The sequence below is a fragment of the Sus scrofa genome, chromosome 15, assembly GCF_000003025.6.
Source record: "Sus scrofa isolate TJ Tabasco breed Duroc chromosome 15, Sscrofa11.1, whole genome shotgun sequence".
NCBI classification, from domain to species: Eukaryota; Metazoa; Chordata; class Mammalia; order Artiodactyla; family Suidae; genus Sus; species Sus scrofa.
Genome location: NC_010457.5, coordinates 77912731 through 77933164, shown reverse-complemented (window position 1 = coordinate 77933164; position 20434 = coordinate 77912731). Strand labels below are relative to the sequence as shown.

General features: G+C 36.8%; 1 protein-coding gene across 5 annotated transcripts in view; it reads left to right on the top strand.

Annotated features, from left to right (window-relative positions):
- The window catches only part of SLC25A12 (solute carrier family 25 member 12), a 125996-nt gene that overhangs the window by 88766 nt on the left and 16796 nt on the right, over positions 1-20434 (top strand). For all 5 annotated transcript variants that reach the window (XM_021075518.1, XM_021075522.1, XM_021075520.1 and 2 more), the window contains 4 exons: positions 7381-7462; positions 8991-9149; positions 12457-12509; positions 12746-12826. In XM_021075518.1, coding sequence (XP_020931177.1) covers positions 7381-7462; positions 8991-9149; positions 12457-12509; positions 12746-12826 — 375 coding nt within the window. The remainder of the gene's footprint in view (positions 1-7380; positions 7463-8990; positions 9150-12456; positions 12510-12745; positions 12827-20434) is intronic.

Below are 20434 nucleotides of genomic sequence, written 5' to 3'. Positions count from 1 at the left end.
TTAGATCCCTGGCCTCACTCAGTGGGTTAAGGATCTGGCATTGCCGTGAGCTGTGGTGTAGGTAGCAGACGAGGCTCGGATCCCATGTTGCTGTGGCTCTGGTGTAGGCCAGCAGCTACTGCTTCGATTCAACCCCTGGCCTGGGAAGCTCCATGTGCCATGGGTGGGGGCCCTAAAAAGACAGAAAAAAAAAAAAAAAAAAAAAAAAAGAAAGAAAAAAAGAAAAGAAAAACAGAGTGGACAACATGTTTTGTTGTTATCTCTGCCTTTGAAAATTGTTATGAAAACACATGGGCATGATGCAGAATCTGTAAGTTCAGAAATAAAAGTTACAAGAGAGGCAGAGGTTAACAGCTTGAGTACTGAATATGGAACGTCTTTCCTCTCTGTTTCCTCATTTATTAAGTAGAGACAGTAGTATCCATCTCGTAGGGTTGTAAGAATTACACCAGATGATGCACTTACACCTACTAATCATGCAAAACATGTTAACTGCTGTTATTGTTGTGGTTGTTACTCTTGAGCCTGTCTGAGCAAACTCCAAGTTGGGCTCAAAAATAGATAGGACACAACTCCTTCACTCACCTTCAACTACTTTCCTTAGGTAGAAGGGGATTGGAAGGGAGGAAGAATTATATCTTTTGTATTTTCTTCTTTATTGTCTGAAATATTTTACTTAAAAAAATTTTTGTCCTGGCTGAAATTCTGTTGTATTCTTTCTTAATTTAATTGATGGATAGTCATATAGAAAAAAAAAAAAATCCCCACTTCATGCTGTACACACAAGTCTGTTCCAACTGGGATGTTGTAAACTTGAAAGATAAAAGTTTAGAGAAGATAACATATGAGGTTTTATTCATAGTTGAGATATAAGCAAAGATTTCACAAACAGGGTACAAAATACAAAATACGTTTGTCATAAAGAAAAAGATTAATATGTTGGACTTCATTAAATTAAAGAACCTTTGTTGATTAAAATATATCACCGAAAAGGTGAAAAGACAGGCTATACAAGAGGAAAAGACAGGATATCCAAATGGAGGAAGAAGGGAAGCTAGGGAAGGAAGGAAGGAAGAAGAGAAGAAGGGGAGAAAGAAAGTTCAATATCAGTAGTAAACAGAAAAAACACACTTTAAAGCTACAATTAGATGCCTTTTTTTTTTTTTTTTTTTTTTTGTCTTTTTAGGGCCACAACTGCGGCATATGGATGTTCCTAGGCTAGGGGTTGAATCAGAGTTACAGCTGCTGGCCTATGTCACAGCCACAGCAGTGTGGGATCTGAGCCATGTCTGTGGCCTACACTACAGCTCATGGCAACGCCAGATCCTTAACCCACAGAGCAGGGCCAGAGATCAAATCTGCATCCTCATGGATACTAGTTGGGGTCGTTACTGCTGAACCATGATGGGAACTCCCAGTTAGATGCCATTTTATACCATCTGGATTAGCCAAAATTATACTCTGACAGTGGTAAGTAAGTATGGGAACTGTCATACACTGCTGGCCTCACAACTTTGGAAAGTATTTGAGAGTACCAGCTACAGTTGAAGAGACACATGCCTTGTGACTTGACAGTTCCTCTCCTCGGTGTAGTCCTTAACAGGAATAAGTACATTTGCTGTTTAAAGTTTACATAGCAGCATTATTTGCAGTAGCAAAAAATTGGAAAATGTCCCAATATGTATCAGTAGTAGAATGGGTAAATATGTTGCAGAATAGAGAAGACTAGTGAGAAAAATAGAAATTTTCATTTGGGCAAAATGAGTTAAATAGAAGGAGGTTGGTTACAGAGAAGAGGATGTGACGTTTTTGGAGCATGAAGCACCTTAGAGGTGGTTAAAGACCAATTCTAGCCCAGTATGAGAATGGGTAGACAGACACCTTTTTTTTTTCTGTATATCCCATAATTACTTTTTCACCTATATGGGGTAAATTATCTATGATGAACTCGCTTGGACATATGCATACTTTTTAAAAAAGTTTTGTTTCTATGGGAAATTATATTCAAGCTATAGACCACTCACATAAAGAACTTTTGGAATATAAGCTGGCTTGGGTTCTGTCATAAAATTATTAGAATAGTTTTTCTAGTTCATGTATAGCATTTCTCAGACATAGGAGTTTGTCCCTTTTGTGTATTTTGCATTCTAATGGACCTTCTTTAGAACTTTTGATTTACGAGTAAAGAGAAAACATTACAATCCACTTGCTGATCACTTTTTTGGGAAACTTTTTTTATTTTATTTTTTTAGGCATCACCTGCAGCATATGGAAATTCCCAGGCTAGGGGTTGAATCAGAGCTACAGCTGCCGGCCTATACCACAGCCATAGCAATGCGGGATCCAAGCTTCATCTGCAACCTACACCATAGCTCATGGCAACACTGGATCCTTAACTCACTGAGCAAGGCAAGGGATCAAACCTGCGTTCTCTTGGATACTAGTTGGGTTTGTTTCCACTGAGCCACAATGGAAACTCTTGGGAAACTTTTTAACCTCTAGCACCTATGATAGTTTTACAATAAATGGCAGTCTGTTCTCAAAAAGGAGAAAACTGGGTTTTTATACTAGTTTTATTTATGCATTTATTAGCCATTTATTTCATTTAAAATATTAGAATTAAAGACTTACTACAGTCTTTAATATAGTTTAACCTCCCCTCTTACTGAGAAGAAAGTATACATGGTTTGGCACTAGGGAAAAATATATATATATATCTTTTTCTTTACCTCCATCTCCTAGACTGTCACAGCTTTGGGTTTTAATCTTGTTTTGTGAGGTCAAGAGTATTGCATTCAAATTGAGGCATATTAAATTCATAGATGTGATTTGTAGACAAAAGAATTTCTATTTTTCCTAAGCTTATTTTTCCATTACAGTCATACACTTCAGTTGGTGTAGTCTAGTCTCCCCACACACACCTCGTGCTCGTTATAAAAATCTCCAGCTTTTCCTTTCTTTTCTGTCTATCAATAGTGTGCCATTTGGAAGAGGCAGTTCTCTTTATTGGTTGGCATACTACATGAAGCAACTTGGTTTGGGCAGGGTGCTTGATTGGTTTACTGACATGATACTGCCTTATCTAATTCTCATTTATAACATGAGGTACATTTAACTATGAACAAAATGAGATCTCCTCTCCAAATAAGATCTCAGGCCATTTCCTCATTTCCTAACATACACGTGTGCTTAGGGAGCAGGTTAAAAATCGACTCTTATTTTGCCTTGGAAAACAGTCTTGGTAAATATCTTCATGATCATAATCATAACCTTAAGGAAAAGAGTGCCTTTTCCTTTGGCCCATTTGCTCATGTGGGCAGTCTTCTTAGTGCTGAGATTTTCTTTCTGCCTAAATGCTAAAAAAATTCAGTACATAGTCATTAATAGGGATGGCAGCTACAGTATCATTCTACTTATGAATATTCATGAAGTGAAATCCATAGCATTAATTACATTAATTTACATTCCTGAATATAAGTGAACCATAAGTTATAGCGATAGCTAAGCCTAAAAAAAAACCTCTTGGAAACCATATATTGTATGTTTTTAAAAAAATAAATGCTATTTAATAAGGGTGGAGGTGACATTTCTTTCAAAAGGCATTTGGGTATTTATAGTTAGAGATGTTTTTAGGTAAGAATTAAAGCACAGTATAATCCTACAGTTTTCATAGGATTTTGTAGGGCTTATAGACATTCTTTAAAAGAAGAACATATATGGAAAATTTATGTGATTGAACAGAGAAGAAACTTTTTGTGTGAATAAGGGAATTTGTGGTTATTTGATTCTTTTTTTAATTGAGGTATATAGTTGATTTACAGTGTTAATAACATTAGTTTCAGATGTACAACATAGTGATTCAATACTTTTATAGATTATACTCCATTGAAAGTTATTAAAAATAATGACAATATTTCCCTTTACTGTGCAATATATTCTTGTCGCTTACTTACTTTATACATAGTTTAGTTGTCTCTTAATATACCCTTGTCTTGCCCCTTTGCTAACTACTTGATTCTTATTTGGGATCATAGCCTTTTTTATTCAGTGAGTTTTCACTCAATATACTCTTTTGAAGGTGTCATGATTAAAAGTAATTTATTTTCTTTGAGAATGAGATTTATTTTCACCCAGTTTTGTGACTGAGAAATGCTAATTTCAGAATAAGTTTTATGTGTGTCTTTTGAGAAGTTAAAAATATATATGCTATTATATAGGTAGTGTAACAACCACATTGGTTTTAAAAGATTTTAAAATCTTAGCCAAAGTGCCATCACATATTTAAAATATGTGATGTTAAACATCATCTTTACCTTGAAGATACAGATTGTATTTGTTTTCAACTGAATTTTCTTTGAAACAGAGTGTTAGAATTTACTGGTTAGACTCATTGTGTTCATCAATATCTGAAAAACTAATACAGTACTTTAAAGTGATATCAAAAAGGGTTTTGCATTAACAAATGCAAAACAAAATTTTAAAAAATCATTTTATTTCATTCTTTTGTAATTTCTATTTTCATATATGTTTAGAATGTATATTATATATAATTTTATAATATATATTACTTAGCTTTTTATGTATGTGACTAGTACAGTGAAATGTGCATATAATTTATATACAAAATCATATACTGAGGTTCATGTTTAAAATCTTTGGCAGGAGTGTTCAATCATAAACAGTTGTTAGAGACAGTTGACTTAAAGAATGACAGTGAATGCAGTGACATTGCTCTGCTTATCCCCCTTTCACAGTGAGACCTTTGGCAAGTCACCTGTCCTGTACATAATGTGGTCGTCTTATCTTTGTACATATAGCGGACTGACTAATAGCATAGTACAGTATGGTCTCATTGTGGGTAGAAATTGCTGAGAGTAAGCAGCCCCCTTTATGGTCTCACAGGGACAGTGGACCCTTGTGGGCTGCATTAGGTTACCAGTCCTGAATGCTTGGTAAAGTACTTTCACCTTTTGGGGGACAGCAAATCCCTAGACAATCTAAAATTAGTATGATTTTTATGGTAGTAAATGAAACAACAAGTAATTATCTTTTGGATGGCATGTTTTTGGATGCTCTGTGAATGAATCAAAATTAGGCTTATACTCAGGATTTTTTTTTAAGTGGGTTGCAAAATTTATTTATTTTTATTATCTAATGAATTTTATTACATTTATAGGTGTACAACAATCATCACAACCAAATTTTATAGTATTTCCATCCCAAACCCTCAGTGCATCCTCCCACCCCCCAACCTGTTTCATTTGGAAACCATAAGTTTTTCAAAGTCTGTGAGGCAGTAAGGATTTTGTTAAAATATTCTGTTCTTTCCCTTATTAAATTTCAAATAAAAATATCAATCTTAAATTACTAGTTGTTCACTTTTGTTACAGCATATAAATCAAACATAATGGATGGCTGTGTAGTTGCTTGGGCTAACTTGCTAGGAAGCCTTTTTATTTGTTTATTTGGCCATATATGCAGCATGTGGAAGTTCCCAAGCCAAGGGTCAAATCTGAGCCACAGCTGCGACCCATACCACTGTATAGGATCTTTCACCCACTGTGCCAGGCCAGGGATAGAACCCCTGCCACCCAGAGACAATACTGGATACTTAACCTGCTGTGCCATGGTGTGAACTCTAGTTTCTTCCATTCATTAAATTCAGTTTTGGATGTAATAGGTGTATGCTTTCACTTAATTGGATTATAATAAAGTTGGTATATTGATTGGGACATTAACATTTATAAAATATGTAGTGATTTTTTTTGAAGTAATGGTGTTTGACTAATTACCAAGTTTTCCAAGGGCTTCATAATGACTTTTCATCAAATGTTACTTACTTTCCTTCTTACTGTAGAATTTATTGAACCACAACACTGTGGCAAGCATAAAGAGCTTTTAAAGATCTCTGCCTACCGAAATCACAATCAGACATTAAATACTTAGGTATCAGATGCTTTGTTAAAACAGATTTGTTGCTTACTGTGGTACACAATTTACAAAACAAAAGATAAAACCTTTCTTTAGGCCTATTCCCAAATTACTTATAAATATTTGGTTTTGCCATATTTAGCTTGGTAAATTGAACTTTGAAGAGGTCATAAAAATGAAAGCAAATCAGAGAAGACTGGCTTACTTTTTTCTTTCCTTTAGATTTTAGACATGGAGTCCTCCATTAAATTATTCTAATGAAAGTATCTAAACTTCCTGTGTTTTAAAAAGCTCATTCAAGTTAATATTTTTCAAGTTTTCTTGGTGATAAAGCAATATTGTATTCCTTCATTTCAACTGTTTATACGTGTAATTGCTATTTTCATACTGGAATATTAAAGAATAAGACTGACATGCTAATATAGACAAATTATTTCAGATCCTTTATGCTGTGGTATATACCATTCTTAATCACAATAGGATTTTCACATTTTCAACATAGATTTTATGTTAGAACAATAAATGTGGCTGGGACAGTGGTTCTCAACCTAACTACATAGCAGAGTGATTTGAAGCCTTTTAAACACTTAAAAGCCCTAGGCCTCCGGAATATATTTTTTAAGGTCCCGCGGATGTTTTCTTTGTACAGGCAGAGTTAAAGAATACATAGGTCTTGGAGAGCAAATGTTTGGTAGCCTAGGTGAGAATTTCAGTATTTATCTAATGATAACCTCAGTGATTGAGCTTCAAAGCCAGAAATGAGGGGGCAAAGGCTCTGAACCCTTGAAATAGCATCTGTTAAAATTTTTTTCTTTAAGATTAGTGAAAGGTTGTTTTTGCCAGGATTTTCATGATATACAATAAATGTAGATTTTGTGCAAAAAATATTTCCTCAGTAAAAAAACAAAAAACAAAAAAAACTTCTAGCCCCCAAGAGAAGTCTTTGACCTTCCTTTACTTATCATCATAAACAATTCTAGTTATGTGATTTGTCCAGCCCTACTACATGAAAAGCAGCAAAATCAAATTAGGAGGCTATTGGTAAAAAACGTAATAGCTCTCAGGCATGGGAAGATGCATAAACTGCTGTGGTGGATCTTGATGCAGTAACTGATGGACGTTTGAATATATTGACCTTAGGTCATTAGAGATGGTAGATTATGAGCAATATTCTCTGATTTAGGAACCAAGGTAGTTTTGGTAAATTTTAGAAAGATTTTTAAGTTTTAAATTGGTTAAAGTAAAGAAAGGAGAGAAGATTTTTATACCTGAAATGTATAAACCTGGCGTGATGGGGGGGAAGCTACTGTGTCTGTTTGGCTAGATACGCTTTTTAAATGCTAGTAGTAGAAATATCTATTTCAGAATCTTAAAATAGCCAAATTATAGCTATTTTCATTTGCTGTATGCTTTTCCACAATTTTTTACGTGCTTTCTTCTTCCCCACAGCAATCTCACGGTTTAGGCAGGCCTGTCTGGCTCCAGATTGCTGAGTCTGCTTACAGATTCACTCTGGGCTCAGTTGCTGGAGGTGAGTGACATGTCTGCGTGCTATTTCAACCTTGTGTTCAGGTAATATTATCTCACTAGACTGGGACAGATCAGCAGAGGTGCAGTTCATTGTTCCCAAGGGTCACGACTGCAGGGCTTTCTGAAATGTTCTTTATTTTTACCTACAATCAGAGGACTTGTCATAGCACGGCCGTGGCCTCTCTGGCTCCAGTCTGTCTTCTTTGAAAGTCTTGGATGCATGTTGCACTCACTTTAATTATACTGGTTAAAGCCAGTGTGAACAAATGGAGAATAAGGCTGTGTTTATGGTGTTAGGAGTGAGGGCAGGTAGGAAATCAAGATTTGGGGTACAAATCCCAGAACCTTACAAAATAAAACAACCTCTCAAAGTGATTTGCTTTTGCTTTTGTTTTTGGGGGTTTTTTCTCCTCTTTTACTGGTTGAAGAATATCTTGTAGGTTATTTGCTGAAATGAATCCCTCTCTTTCCTGCTCCTGGGCAAAATTTGAGAGGCTTTTTTTTCGCTTCAGTCTCTCCATAGAAAATGTGTAAAATCTGAAGTTGCTTTGTTGAGAAGCACCTTGCAGGTGTGATTAAAATACTTATGATTTTCCAAAACAAGCCCGAACTGATGAAAATATTATTCTTTTCTTTTCAGTCTCAGTTTTAGAAGTTGCAAAGCATGTTTTTATTTTCAATAGTTGAAAAATACAATACTCTAATTCATGTTATAAATTTTTCAGTCCCTGTGAAATTCTAAAACCTGGCCTTTTAAAAAACCAAAAAATAAAAAACCGAATTCTTTAAGGGGGGGGTCATGTTGCAATTTGGTTCCAATATTACAGTTGTAACTAAGCATAATTTACCAAAATGCTGTCGTAAACTAGATTTTAAAATTATACACAACTATGTGTACATGTGTAATTATTTTAAGAGGTAACTGGTATAATGTATAGGCATTTAATGGACAATACAAAGAAATATATATAATAATTTAATGTTGTTACAGAAAATTGAGCGTTGATTATCTAATGCTGGGGTGACTTGAAAATCCACTACAGTGCTCTGAAGCAGCTGTATTTATGGTTCCTAGTGGTTGCTAGCCTGTGATCCCTCAGCTGTGTGTGGGAGAAAGAAAAATTATATAAAGTCTCTTGTGAGAATAGATACTGTGTTCTATTTTCTAGTCCTTTGAGATGAAATTTGTTGTCCTTATAGAGTCTCTATTTAATTGTGCTCTCTCCTTTTTTTTCTTTTTTTTTCTTCGCTTTTTAGGGCCGCACTTGCGGCATATGGAGGTTCGCAGGCTAGGGGTTGAATTGGAGCTGTAGCCACCGGCCTACACCACAGCCACAGCAGTGCCGGATCCAAGCCACATCTGAGACTTACATCACAGCTCAGGGCAATGCCGGATCCTTAACCCACTGAGTGAAGCCAGGGATCGAACCCGCAACGTCATGGTTCCTAGTTGGATTCATTTCTGCTGCGCCACAACAGGAACTCCAAATTGTGCTGTCTTTTAAGCCTAAAAATTGTTTTGTTTGTAGCTGTGGGAGCCACTGCAGTGTATCCTATAGATCTGGTGAAGACCCGCATGCAAAACCAGCGTGGCTCCGGCTCTGTTGTGGGAGAGCTGATGTACAAAAACAGTTTTGACTGTTTTAAGAAAGTCCTGCGTTATGAGGGCTTCTTTGGACTCTACCGGGGTGAGTAAGCAAATCTCAGCAGCTAAAGTTAGTGATTTTATCTCACCAGCAGCAGATTTGAATTCCCTTGTTAAGAAAATCAACGTGTAGTCTGTCCAGTCAGATGAGGGCTGTTTCTCTCTTTTTTTCTCCTTGCTTGTTTCCCTGTTTACATTTTGCTGGTAACTAGCAATATTAGTCTGCAGACAAGGTCTTTATTTCTTCTTCCTGCAATCCACACCTAAGTTTGTCCCAACATGGGTCTATGGTCACTGTACTCTTACAAACTAAGGCACATGTCTGCAGGATGGCAACTAAGAAAGAGAGGGCTTCTTTTCTCAAAAAAATTAGAGAGGAGAAAGACCTTTTCTCTGTGAAACAGAAACCAGGCTGCTGCTTGAAGGTGAGTTTACCTTTTATCCACTTGTTTCAACTAAAAGAAATAACCGAATGTTTTGTCTCTTCCAAGGAGACCAACCATTCATAATCCCTTCCAGTGAGACATCTGAAGTTAAAAAAAAAAAAAACCTTTCTGCTCCAAGTCTCATTCTTGCTCCTTTTCTCCCTTTAGCTCAGAGGCACTGAGCGAAAGCAGAGAGATTTTCTTTTTCAGGGAATGTTACCACCAACTCTAAGCTGAGCCCAGTGCTGTCGGCACCAGAGGCAGCAGCCCCATGCAGAATTCTCCCCACCCCGTTGGCTTTGTAGGAACTTGTTCTCTTTGGAGAGGGAGACTTTCATGTACATTTTTCACATTAGAATTTAGGGTTTCCTTTGGGAGGGAGATTAATTTTTTAATCCCTTTGGGCGCCACTTGGAATTCTTTGAAAAATGCTCTACATGCTCAAGTCCAGGGCATTTATGTAATTTACTGTACTTGTTTGTTTGCACACACAGTCTCATTAATCCTGAGCTCATTCTGAGCCCTGTTGAACTGTTTGGCTTAGAACCTCTTCCTTGGAAAGAAAGACTGGGCCTGCACAAAGCTTTAAGCTTATGGACATGAGGAAAAATACCTCTGATTAGCATTATGTGCAGATATTCAAGAGAATATATAGTTTATATGTCCTTATACTTGAAGGAGAGGGTCATGAGTATGTGCATTTTTGCCATTATATATAGAACAAGAGAAGAGAGTGGCTCTGGAATCAAACCAGGTTCAACTACCCTGCTCCTGAGAAAGAATGTTAATGAACTTTATTCAAATATTCAGAACTCTTTGCCTGTCTAAATTCTAGCTTTCTAGCATTACTTCACAGGAAGAGGTATGCATTGTTTGGAATGCAGATCTCTTTATGTGAATGCTTGTTTTAAACTAGTTTAAACATTGCATATCTAGATTTTATTTAATAGGGACTCTGAGGGTTAAGTGGCTCTAAGGTTATTTTCTTCTTTGACATTTCAATCTTTCTTTGTTGAACAATAATCTTCCTTCCTCCTTGGTAGAAGAGACTTCCTTTTATTTATTTATTAGATTTTTTTTTTAATTTTTGTTTTTTGTCCATGGACTGTGGATATTCCCAGGCCAAGGATTGAACCTGTGCCACAGCAGTGACCTAAGCCACTACAATGACAACACCAGATCCTTTACCCTCTGCACCACAAGGGAACACTGAAGGGACGTCTCTTTGAAGATAATGTCCTCTGTTGGAAGGATCCTAGATATATATTCTGTCCAGTTTAACCTTCTCAGTGGATAGATGCTTATAGAAGATTTCATTTGGGAGAGATGTCATGTTAATTAAATGGGTCCAATATAGCAAGTTGCAAGGTAGGAATGAAGGGATTATTAGCTTTATTTAGGATGTGATCTGATAAAATCAGTCCTTTAAATGAGAGACTCTTATATTAGGGGCAAAATTGTAGGCGTCCTGTATATAAACACTATCTATGATTGTTGAGATTGTCATGTATTGCTTAGAACTGGTTCATTTTGTGAGATGATTGACAAAATTGTTGCCAGATTAGCCTAAATTTCTTTGTAGGCAATAATGATAAAATGACATAAATCAGTATTTTGTTTAAATTCCATGAGCCTTATTGAAGCAAGTTGTAAAACAGATACACATGCTGACCCCATTGTGTGGGAGTCAGGTTAAGTTATAGTGCCTGATGATCACGAGAGTTAGAAAGTTAAGACTGCCATCTGCTGATTTATTCTTTTAAATCAGTCTGCTACCCATTAAAGGTGTGTGCAGATTGGTGTTTGTCATTGATAATTCAGTTTGACTGACAGTAGCCCGTATGTATGATTACTTGCTGGCTCTCAACTCATAGAAAATCACTCAGCAATATCCTTAAAGTAGGCTTAAGATCAGTGGTGAGCATGCAAACACTTACATAACTCTCCCTTGGCTGGTGATTTAGAGGATATAAAATGTTTATTGTTAACATCTTTAAAAAGTGTATGCAAAAAATGTATGCTAACCATTTGGATAATCTGTGTGCTTTAGAAAGTTGAGCCCTATGAATAGCTACAGATGTTGAATTGTTGATATGTTTTTTCTTCTGCAGCCAGCCTAGGAAATTTAACTTTCTAAGAATAATGATTTCCTTTGTTTTTAGAGAATTCTTTTGAAATGTCTTAAGTTTGGCATATATTAGTAAATAAGAATACAATGGGCTGTTTTTGCTTGATATCCATTAAATGGAAGTTAGAACTGCATTTTTCTTTGCAGTTTTGTCTTTCTTTTAAATAAATGAGTACTGAATTCTGCGTTTCTCCAAAAAGAAAATTATGGGAGTTGGTATAATAACCAAGTGTAATAACCATGACACTGTATGCTATTACATAGGTAGTATCATTTATGGCAAAATCTGGGTCTACTTAACAGGACATTTGCAAGCATTTTTTTTTTTTTTTTTTTTTTTTTTTTTTTTTTTTTTTTTTTTTTTTTTTTTTTTTTTTTTTGCAAGGCATTTCCAAGAATATAGCATTGGCTTTTCTAAGGTGTCTGTGTGTGTTCGTATGTTGTTGGTGGTAAAGGGAGGGAATTTGGTTTCGTTCTTACTGGAGGTGTTCTGGGACTGGAGAAGATCCATGGGTTCCCTTTCTTCCTCATATTTTGGGGGAGGTTTAGATAACTGGGCTTTAAAGGAAGCATGCTTAAGAAAGGATTTATAGCCTCAAGAAAGTATAACATTATATTTGACATAAATAATTATTACATACCTATACATAGTTTTTAGGATAATCCACTTTTTCCCATTTTTATGAAAACCCTCAAATGTTTGATGGGTAAATAATATGTGGAAGTCTGCTTTGTTGGGCTTGTGTGTTCATGTCTAGTACATCTCTACTGCTAACAGTTTCTCTCTGTTTACCTAGGTCTGATACCACAACTCATAGGGGTTGCTCCAGAAAAGGCCATTAAACTGACTGTAAGTTTCTTTCTCGTTCAATTTATGTCATTTGTTTAGATTATCATTAGGCCAGAAATTAAAACTGATGCTGCTAAGACTGGCACACTATCAAGGCATTTGTAAAACTTTATGTGTAGACATTTGATGATTTTTAATATTATGAGACAAATATTTGCTGATTTGGAAACCCAGTAATGCGCCACAAAAGGAAATGGTTGGGGATTCTGGTTAATTGATACTGTCTTTCTAATTAGGTTAATGATTTTGTCCGGGACAAATTTACCAGAAGAGATGGCTCCATTCCACTTTTAGCAGAAGTCCTTGCTGGAGGTTGTGTAAGTATTAATACTGGTAATTTCTCATGGCAAATATGTTCCTTTAGCCTTTTCGTGCATCACATATAATACCTGAGTGACATCCCCCTTGAGCTTACGAGATTCTAAGTAGATTTTCTCAGTGATCATATGGAATGATCTTTTCATTTCATTAAATAATCCGATTGGTTTTGAGTGCAGAAAAGAGGCAGTATTTTTGTCAGCTCAGTCTCTCAGAAACTCCTGAAGCATTACATTTTGAAGTTGCAATTCTGTTTCTTCTTAAATACCACAGAAAACAGAGTAGTGGCTAGAGTTACCATATACTTTTATTGACTGGAAATTTAAAATGTGTGAAATGGCTGATTTAATTGGGCCCTTATATTTTAGGTGTAGCAGTAAGTAAGCCATTGTGGTATGATTATAATTTTCCTTCTTTAGAGACCAGAGAATATAGCAAACAATCATAACCAAGTTGAAGCTGTTGACAGTTCTGAAACACAGAGATTCTATCTTTAAATGTGAGCATGACATTAGATTTAGACCAATTCTCAAATCTAAACTTGCAGCTCAACTAATTTTGTTTGTGGTGTTGATTTCACATTTGGCAATTCATGATTTGTTTAGGATTTATTTAGTTCATTTTGTCCCTGAAACCTTTAATGACTTCCAGTTGAATTGGCTGACAGCCTTGGCTTAACCTTCCTCAGTTACTTGTGGAACCTGAGGTGATGAGGTCAGGGAACTTTGCAGCTTTTAATTCACAGAAGATTCCCTGAGGGTCAGAGAGAGAGGCTGCTCTGGACTTTTCTTTCATATTTGTCAGCCTGGCACATACCTGAGTCCTCCCTTCTTTGCAACCAAAGTTCTTATGCAGGAGGTAGCTGGGCGCACTCTGTGTGTGTGTATACACATACATACGTATGCATGTGGATTTGCCTCTAGACCTACATGCATGTCCAAGTGCATTCTCAGGAAGAAAACTCACTTCTTTGACTAACTCTCTTTTCTCATGAAGGACAAATAATGGACATAGACTAAGACCTTTGCTTGGGTCTTCCTATAGTTTCTCTGCTTCCTTTGCCCCAATGAGATGGTGCAATTCTTTCTCCTCTAAATGAAAGAACCACTGCAAATCTGAAATACTCTTTTTCTGACTGGTTTTAGTTTTAATTTGGTTAAGAAATTTCCTAACTAGGATTTGCCACAACACATGTATACATTTGTCAGAAATCTCCCACCTCGTGCTCTCTATGTTCCATGTAGCTGATTATTTGTTTCCATTTGTAATATAGCCAGAGGTTTTTGCCTGTGAAGCTGACTTGTTCCCTTGTCTGACATGTGACCTACAAGGTTAAATTATAATCAGATATTTGCTTCCTTTGTTCTTCCTAGGTATGGACCCTGTTTCTAGATTTGAACTTGGGGAATTTCTCTTGAAGTATGGGGTGCCTCGAGGGTTGTGCTGACCCGCTAAATCTCTTCCTAATCATGACTCATTTCTGCAAGCTTTGGTGGATTGTCTAGCTAGAAACCTACAGCGTGAAAAGTAGTTGGGTTGGGCGCTAGGCGGAATGATTAGGTTGTCTGCAATTCTTCACCACAAACGCTTTCTGCTTCCCTCTTCCCTAGAAATCTCTTCATTCATGGAGGAAAGAAAATGTGCAATTATTGAGTTTCTTCTGATGAATTCAATCGTATTACAGTATAAATGATTGTTAAAGCATAACCTGCTACTTCTCCCAAAAGTCTGCATATTTCAACAGAGAATAAAACCTTAAACAAGAAGGATGAGTCTATTTATAGACTGTCAGGCACTGTGAAATGTAGAAATACTCTTTTTACTGAATGAAACCTGGTAAGCAGCCATCAGAGAAGCCCTGGGAGGAGTGGCTGCCAGGGAGTCGATCACAAGAACCCTGGGGATCCTGGGTGCTAGTGGTGATAGAATGTGCAGTGTCCCTGTGTGTTTTTGGCAGAATTTTAGCCAGTGTTTTAGTCAGTGCCACCAGGTGAAAAGAGTGCTGCTATTCTTCCAAACATCGCTCAATTTTAAAGGTGTACCTCATGTGTTAACCTAATGCAAGTTAATTCAGAAGAAATGGCTCAAATGGAGCCGTCAGTATTACCTTTATAGGTTTTTTTCCTAATGAAAGGATCAGGTAGGACCAGCATCTCGAGGTCCTTATATATGGGCGGGAAGTTCTACTGCTATGAAAATGGCTGCACTGTCCTTTAGGAAAAATGATGTGCACTGACTAGATCATGAAATGACTAAGAAATGAAAACATCCAGTCCTTCAACATTGTTTTTCTGTGGTTTGTGGTGTTTTATGATCTCTTTTCAAAAGTATGCAATATTAGATACATACAAAAGAGTATATATTATATAGATTAAAATTTATAATAAAATGAGCATCTGTGAACCTACCTCTCAACTGAAATATTACTATTATTATTTTTACTTTTTAGAATCACACCTGTGGCATATTATTATTATTATATTATACTATTACTATTATTGACACTGGTTTTTTGTGTTTAATCTTGCTTTAATCTGCTACAATGCTAATAAGCAGCTAAGGACTTTTCTTACTAGGCTAACCATTTTATAGTCATGGTCTCATCATTATTCCCAATCAGAGTTGAAGAAAATAAAACCTCATTTAGTGAATGGCAAAGTTGAGGTTCAAATCACTTTTGTCTACAGATCTATATTAATTCATATTTGGTATGTTTTCATTCTTTCATTTATTCTTTCTCATTTAACAAGCTGTCAAGCCTGAGAAGGATTTAGAGTTTTCTTTCTGTGCAGGGAACCAAATTTAGGATATGTTCATATCTCATAGGAAAATGGCTCCTGATCATTCTCACCAGATAAAACTTAATCTTAAATCTAATCATATTCCACTGTGGTAATTTGAAAGTAGAATTCCTTATCATGATTTGCTTCATTTCTACATGTCACTAAAGAAAATATGTGCTTATGATTATAATTCATCATAATAGCTACCATTTCTTGAGCATCTTGGACTGGACTGAACATTTTAGAGGCATTATCTCATTATTATTCCCAGCTCAAGTTGAAAAAACTAAAAGCTCAGTGAAATCAAGCACTTAGTAAATGGAAAAATTGAGATTCAAATTACTTCTGTCTCAAAATCTATATTCTTTCATATTTGATATGTTTCCCTTCATTCAGTCTTTCACTCATTCTCTCATTTGTTAAATGTTTGCTGTGTTTCAGGAAAAGTTTTAAAATAACAGCTTTATTGAGGTAGAATTCACATATCAGGAGTTCCCGTTGTGGCTCAGAGGTTAATGAACCTGACCAGTAACCATGAGGTTGTGGGTTCAATCCCTGGCCTCGCTCGGTGGATTAAGGATCCAGCATTGCCGTGAGCTGTGGTGTAGGTCACAGACACGGCTTGGATCCCACGTTGCTGTGGCTGTGGTGCAGGCCGGCAGCTGTAGCTCTGATTTGACCCCTAGGCTGGGAACCCCCATATGCCGTGGGTGCAGCCCTAAAAAAGACAAAAAGACAAAAAAAAAAAAGAAGAATTCACATATCATATAGTTCCCCCCACTTAGAGTGTACAGTTCAGCAGTTTTTCTTATATTCACACAATTGTCCAACTGTCAGCATAGTGAATTTTAGAACATTCTTGTTCTCTACCCCCACCAAAAACCTAGTACCCCTTAGCTATTGCCTTCCAGTTTTCCCACCTTCTCCCCACCATGCCTTAGGCAACTTCTAGTATACTTTCTGTGTCTATAGATTTCCCATTTCTGGATATTTCATATAAATGGAATCAAACAATATGTGGCCTTTTGTGTCTGACTTCTTTCACTCAGCATGTTTTCAAGGTTCATTCATGTTGTATGTATCAACACTTGAGGCCTTTTTATTGCTGAATAAATTTCATTATATAGCTAAGACCATATTTTGTTTATCCATTCATCAGTTGTTGAACATTTGGGTTGTTTCCACCTTTTGGCTATTTTGAATAATGCTGCTATGAACATTCATGTAAAAGGTTTTATGGGAGTTCCCTTGTGGCGCAGTGGGTTAAAGATCCAGCTTTGTCACTACAGCAGCTTGGGTCACTGCTATGACGTGTGTTCAGTCCCTGGCCCAGGAATTTCCACATGCTGTGGTTGTGGCCAAAAAAAAGTTTTGTGGACATATGTTTTCACTTCTCTTTTGTACATACCTAGGGGTGGAATTGGTAGGTCATATAGTAACTCTGATAAGTATTTTGAAGAACTGCTAGACTGTTTTCCAAAGTGGCTGTACCATTTGACAATTCTACCAGCAATGTATGAAGATTCTGATTCCTCTACCTCCTCACCAACACTTACTATTATCTACCTTTTCATTATAGCCATCCTCATGTGTATTAAGTGGTATCTTACTGTGATCTAATGAATGACAGTATTGAACATCTTTTCATGAATGTTTTGGCACTTATATATCTTTGGAAAACAATATATTCAGAATCTTTGCCCATTTTAGTTGGGTTATCATTTATTATTGAATTATATGAGTTCTTTATCTATTTTGTGTACTTTATCAGATATGTGATTTGCAAAGATTTTTCACTATTTTGACTGTGACCTTTGAAGAATTGGACTTCGATTTTAATGAGGTCCAATTCTCTATATTTCCTTTCTTTCTTTTCTTCTTCTTCTTCTTCTTTTTTTTTTTTTTTTTTGCTTGTGCTTTTCTTGTCATATCTAAGAAATCACTGCCTAATCCAAGATCATGAAGATGTATACCTTTTTTCTTTGTTTTCTTCTAAGAGTTTTATAATCTTTAGCTCTTATATTTAGGTCTTTGATCTTTCACACAAATTTTGTTTTGGCTGTGCCTACAGTGTACGGGCCAGGGAGCGAACCTGAGCCAACAGTAAAAATGCCAAGTGCTTATTTGCTAGGCCACCAGGGAACTCTGTTTCACACATTTTTTTTTTTTTTATTCACCACCCCATGGCAAATGGAGTTCCCAGGTCAGGGATCAGACCTGAGCCATAGTTGTGACCAAATCCTGAACTGTGGAAGCACCAGATTCTTTAACCCATTGTGCTGGGCTGGGAATCAAACCTACGTCCAGGCACTGCAGAGATGTCCCCAATCCCATTGCGTCACAGTGGGAACTCCCACATGATTTTTTTTTGTTTTTTGCTTGTTAGGACCAAACCCATGGCATATGGAGGTTCCCAGGCTGAAGGTTGAATCAGAGCTGTAGCCGCTGGCCTATACCACAGGCACAGCAACTCGGAATCCAAGCCATGTCTGCAGCCATAGCTCATGGCAGCGCCAGATCCCTAACCCACTGAGGGAAGCCAGGGATCGAATCCACGTCCTCATGGATGCTAGTCAGATTCATTTCCATTGCACCACGACAGGAACTACTCCCACACAAATTTTTTTTTTTTTTTGTCTTTTGTCTTTTTTGTTGTTGTTGTTGTTGCTATTTCTTGGGCCGCTCCCGCGGCATATGGAGGTTCCCAGGCCAGGGGTTGAATCGGAGCTGTAGCCACCGGCCTACGCCAGAGCCACAGCAACGCGGGATCCGAGCCGCGTCTGCAACCTACACCACAGCTCACGGCAATGCCGGATCGTTAACCCACTGAGCAAGGGGAGGGATCGAACCCGCAACCTCATGGTTCCTAGTCGGATTCGTTAACCACTGCGCCACGACGGGAACTCCCCACACAAATTTTTAACCTTAATTTTTTCCAGTCTTTTGACTTGAGCAGAGATATTACCAAATGAAAGTTTTATTTTTCATTGTCAACATTTCAGTGTATTTCCTCCTAATGCTTTTATAGACATGCTTGTGTGCATGTACACACACACATTGATTTTTTTAAACCAGATAGAAGTTTTGTTGACTAAAACTTCCTGATTGGAAATACAATCAGCTCTCACTTTCTAAGGGCAGCAGAAAATCACAGTGGAGCTTCTTACTTGAGAAATAGGTATACACTTTGGGAATAGAATAATAAACAGTATAAATTTTCAGATTTTAATTTTTTTTTTTTTTGGCCACACTTGCATCATGCGGAAGTTTTTGGGCCAAGAATCGAACCCACACCACAGCCCATGACCAGAGTCATAGCAGTGACAATGCCAGATCCTTAACACACTGAGTCACGTGGGAACTCCTATCTATATTAGAATCTTCTCAAAAAAGAGTTACCAGCTCAAAATTTATGATTTAGATGTGATAGTGTAAGTTTTTTGTTGTTGTTGTCGTTGTGTCTATACTTGAACTTTAGATTTAATAATTTCTCAACCCTTTTTTTGGTGGGGATAGGCTAAGAATATATGTATGTGGACACAGTTACTCAGAAATATCTGTTACTAGTACATTGGTAATGTATATGTAACAATAGGTTTCATAAATTTTTCTCATTGTTCTTACAGGTAAGCCATTCTTATCAGGCCGTATGTTTTTATTCTTCTATTAGAAAGTCTCTCTTTATATACGTATGAACATATATATATGCGTATACACGTATAATATACATCCATATCAGACATAAATATAATTGAGTGTTTAATTAAGATATCTGTTGTGGGCAAGAGTAAGACTTTAATGTCAACTTAGAATTTTTCAAAGTCCTTTTATATGCACTGTTGTCACCACTTATAAAATAGGTAGATGAGAAACAGAAGCTCAGAAAGGCTAACTCTCATCCCAAATCACACAGCTAATATAGGCTGCTGTTTTCATGTGTACCCAAGTATTTTTCTTTCCTTTTTTTTTTTTTTTTTTTTTTTCCTGTATTTTTGCCTTTTCTAGGGCCTTTCCCGCTGCATATGGAGGTTCCCAGGCTAGGGGTCTAATCAGAGCTGTAGCCGCCGGCCTACACCAGAGCCACAGCAACACAGAATCTAAGCCGCATCTTCGACCTTCACTACAGCTCATGGCAACACCGGATCCTTAACCCACTGAGCAAGGCCAGGGATCGAACCTGCAACCTCATGGTTCCTAGTTGGATTTGTTAACCACTGAGCCACAACAGGAACTCCAGTATTTTGTTTTTTAAGACCAACTCCTTTTACTTTATAGTGCTCTCTTGAGGAATCAAATCTAGATAAGCTCATTCAACTTTGTAGTGTCTTTTCTTCCTTTTTTGAAGAATATTACATGGATATATATAATAAAACTTTAGCATATATCTGATTATATATACACACATATATATTATTTAGACATAATTAATGTATTAAAATATCTAAAATGTCAGCTTAATGAGGTTTTTTTTTAAAAAATACAAGTCATTAAATTTATTTATTTTTTGTCTTTTTAGGGCTGTACCTGTGGCATATGGGCCTTTCCAGGCTAGGAGTCGAATCAGAGTTGTAGCTGCTGGCCTGCACCACAGCCACAGCAATGCCAGTTCCAAGCCACTTCTTAACCCATTGAACAAAGCTAGGGATCAAACCCATGTCCTCATGGACACTAGTTGGGTTCATTACTGTGCCACGACGGAAACTCCCAACTTAATGAGTTTTAACAATTGTATACACTACTCAAGATACAGAATATTTTACCCTAGAAAATTAATTCATGCCTTTTTCCAGTCAGTCATTCCTCCTTTCCCCCAGGCAGCCACTG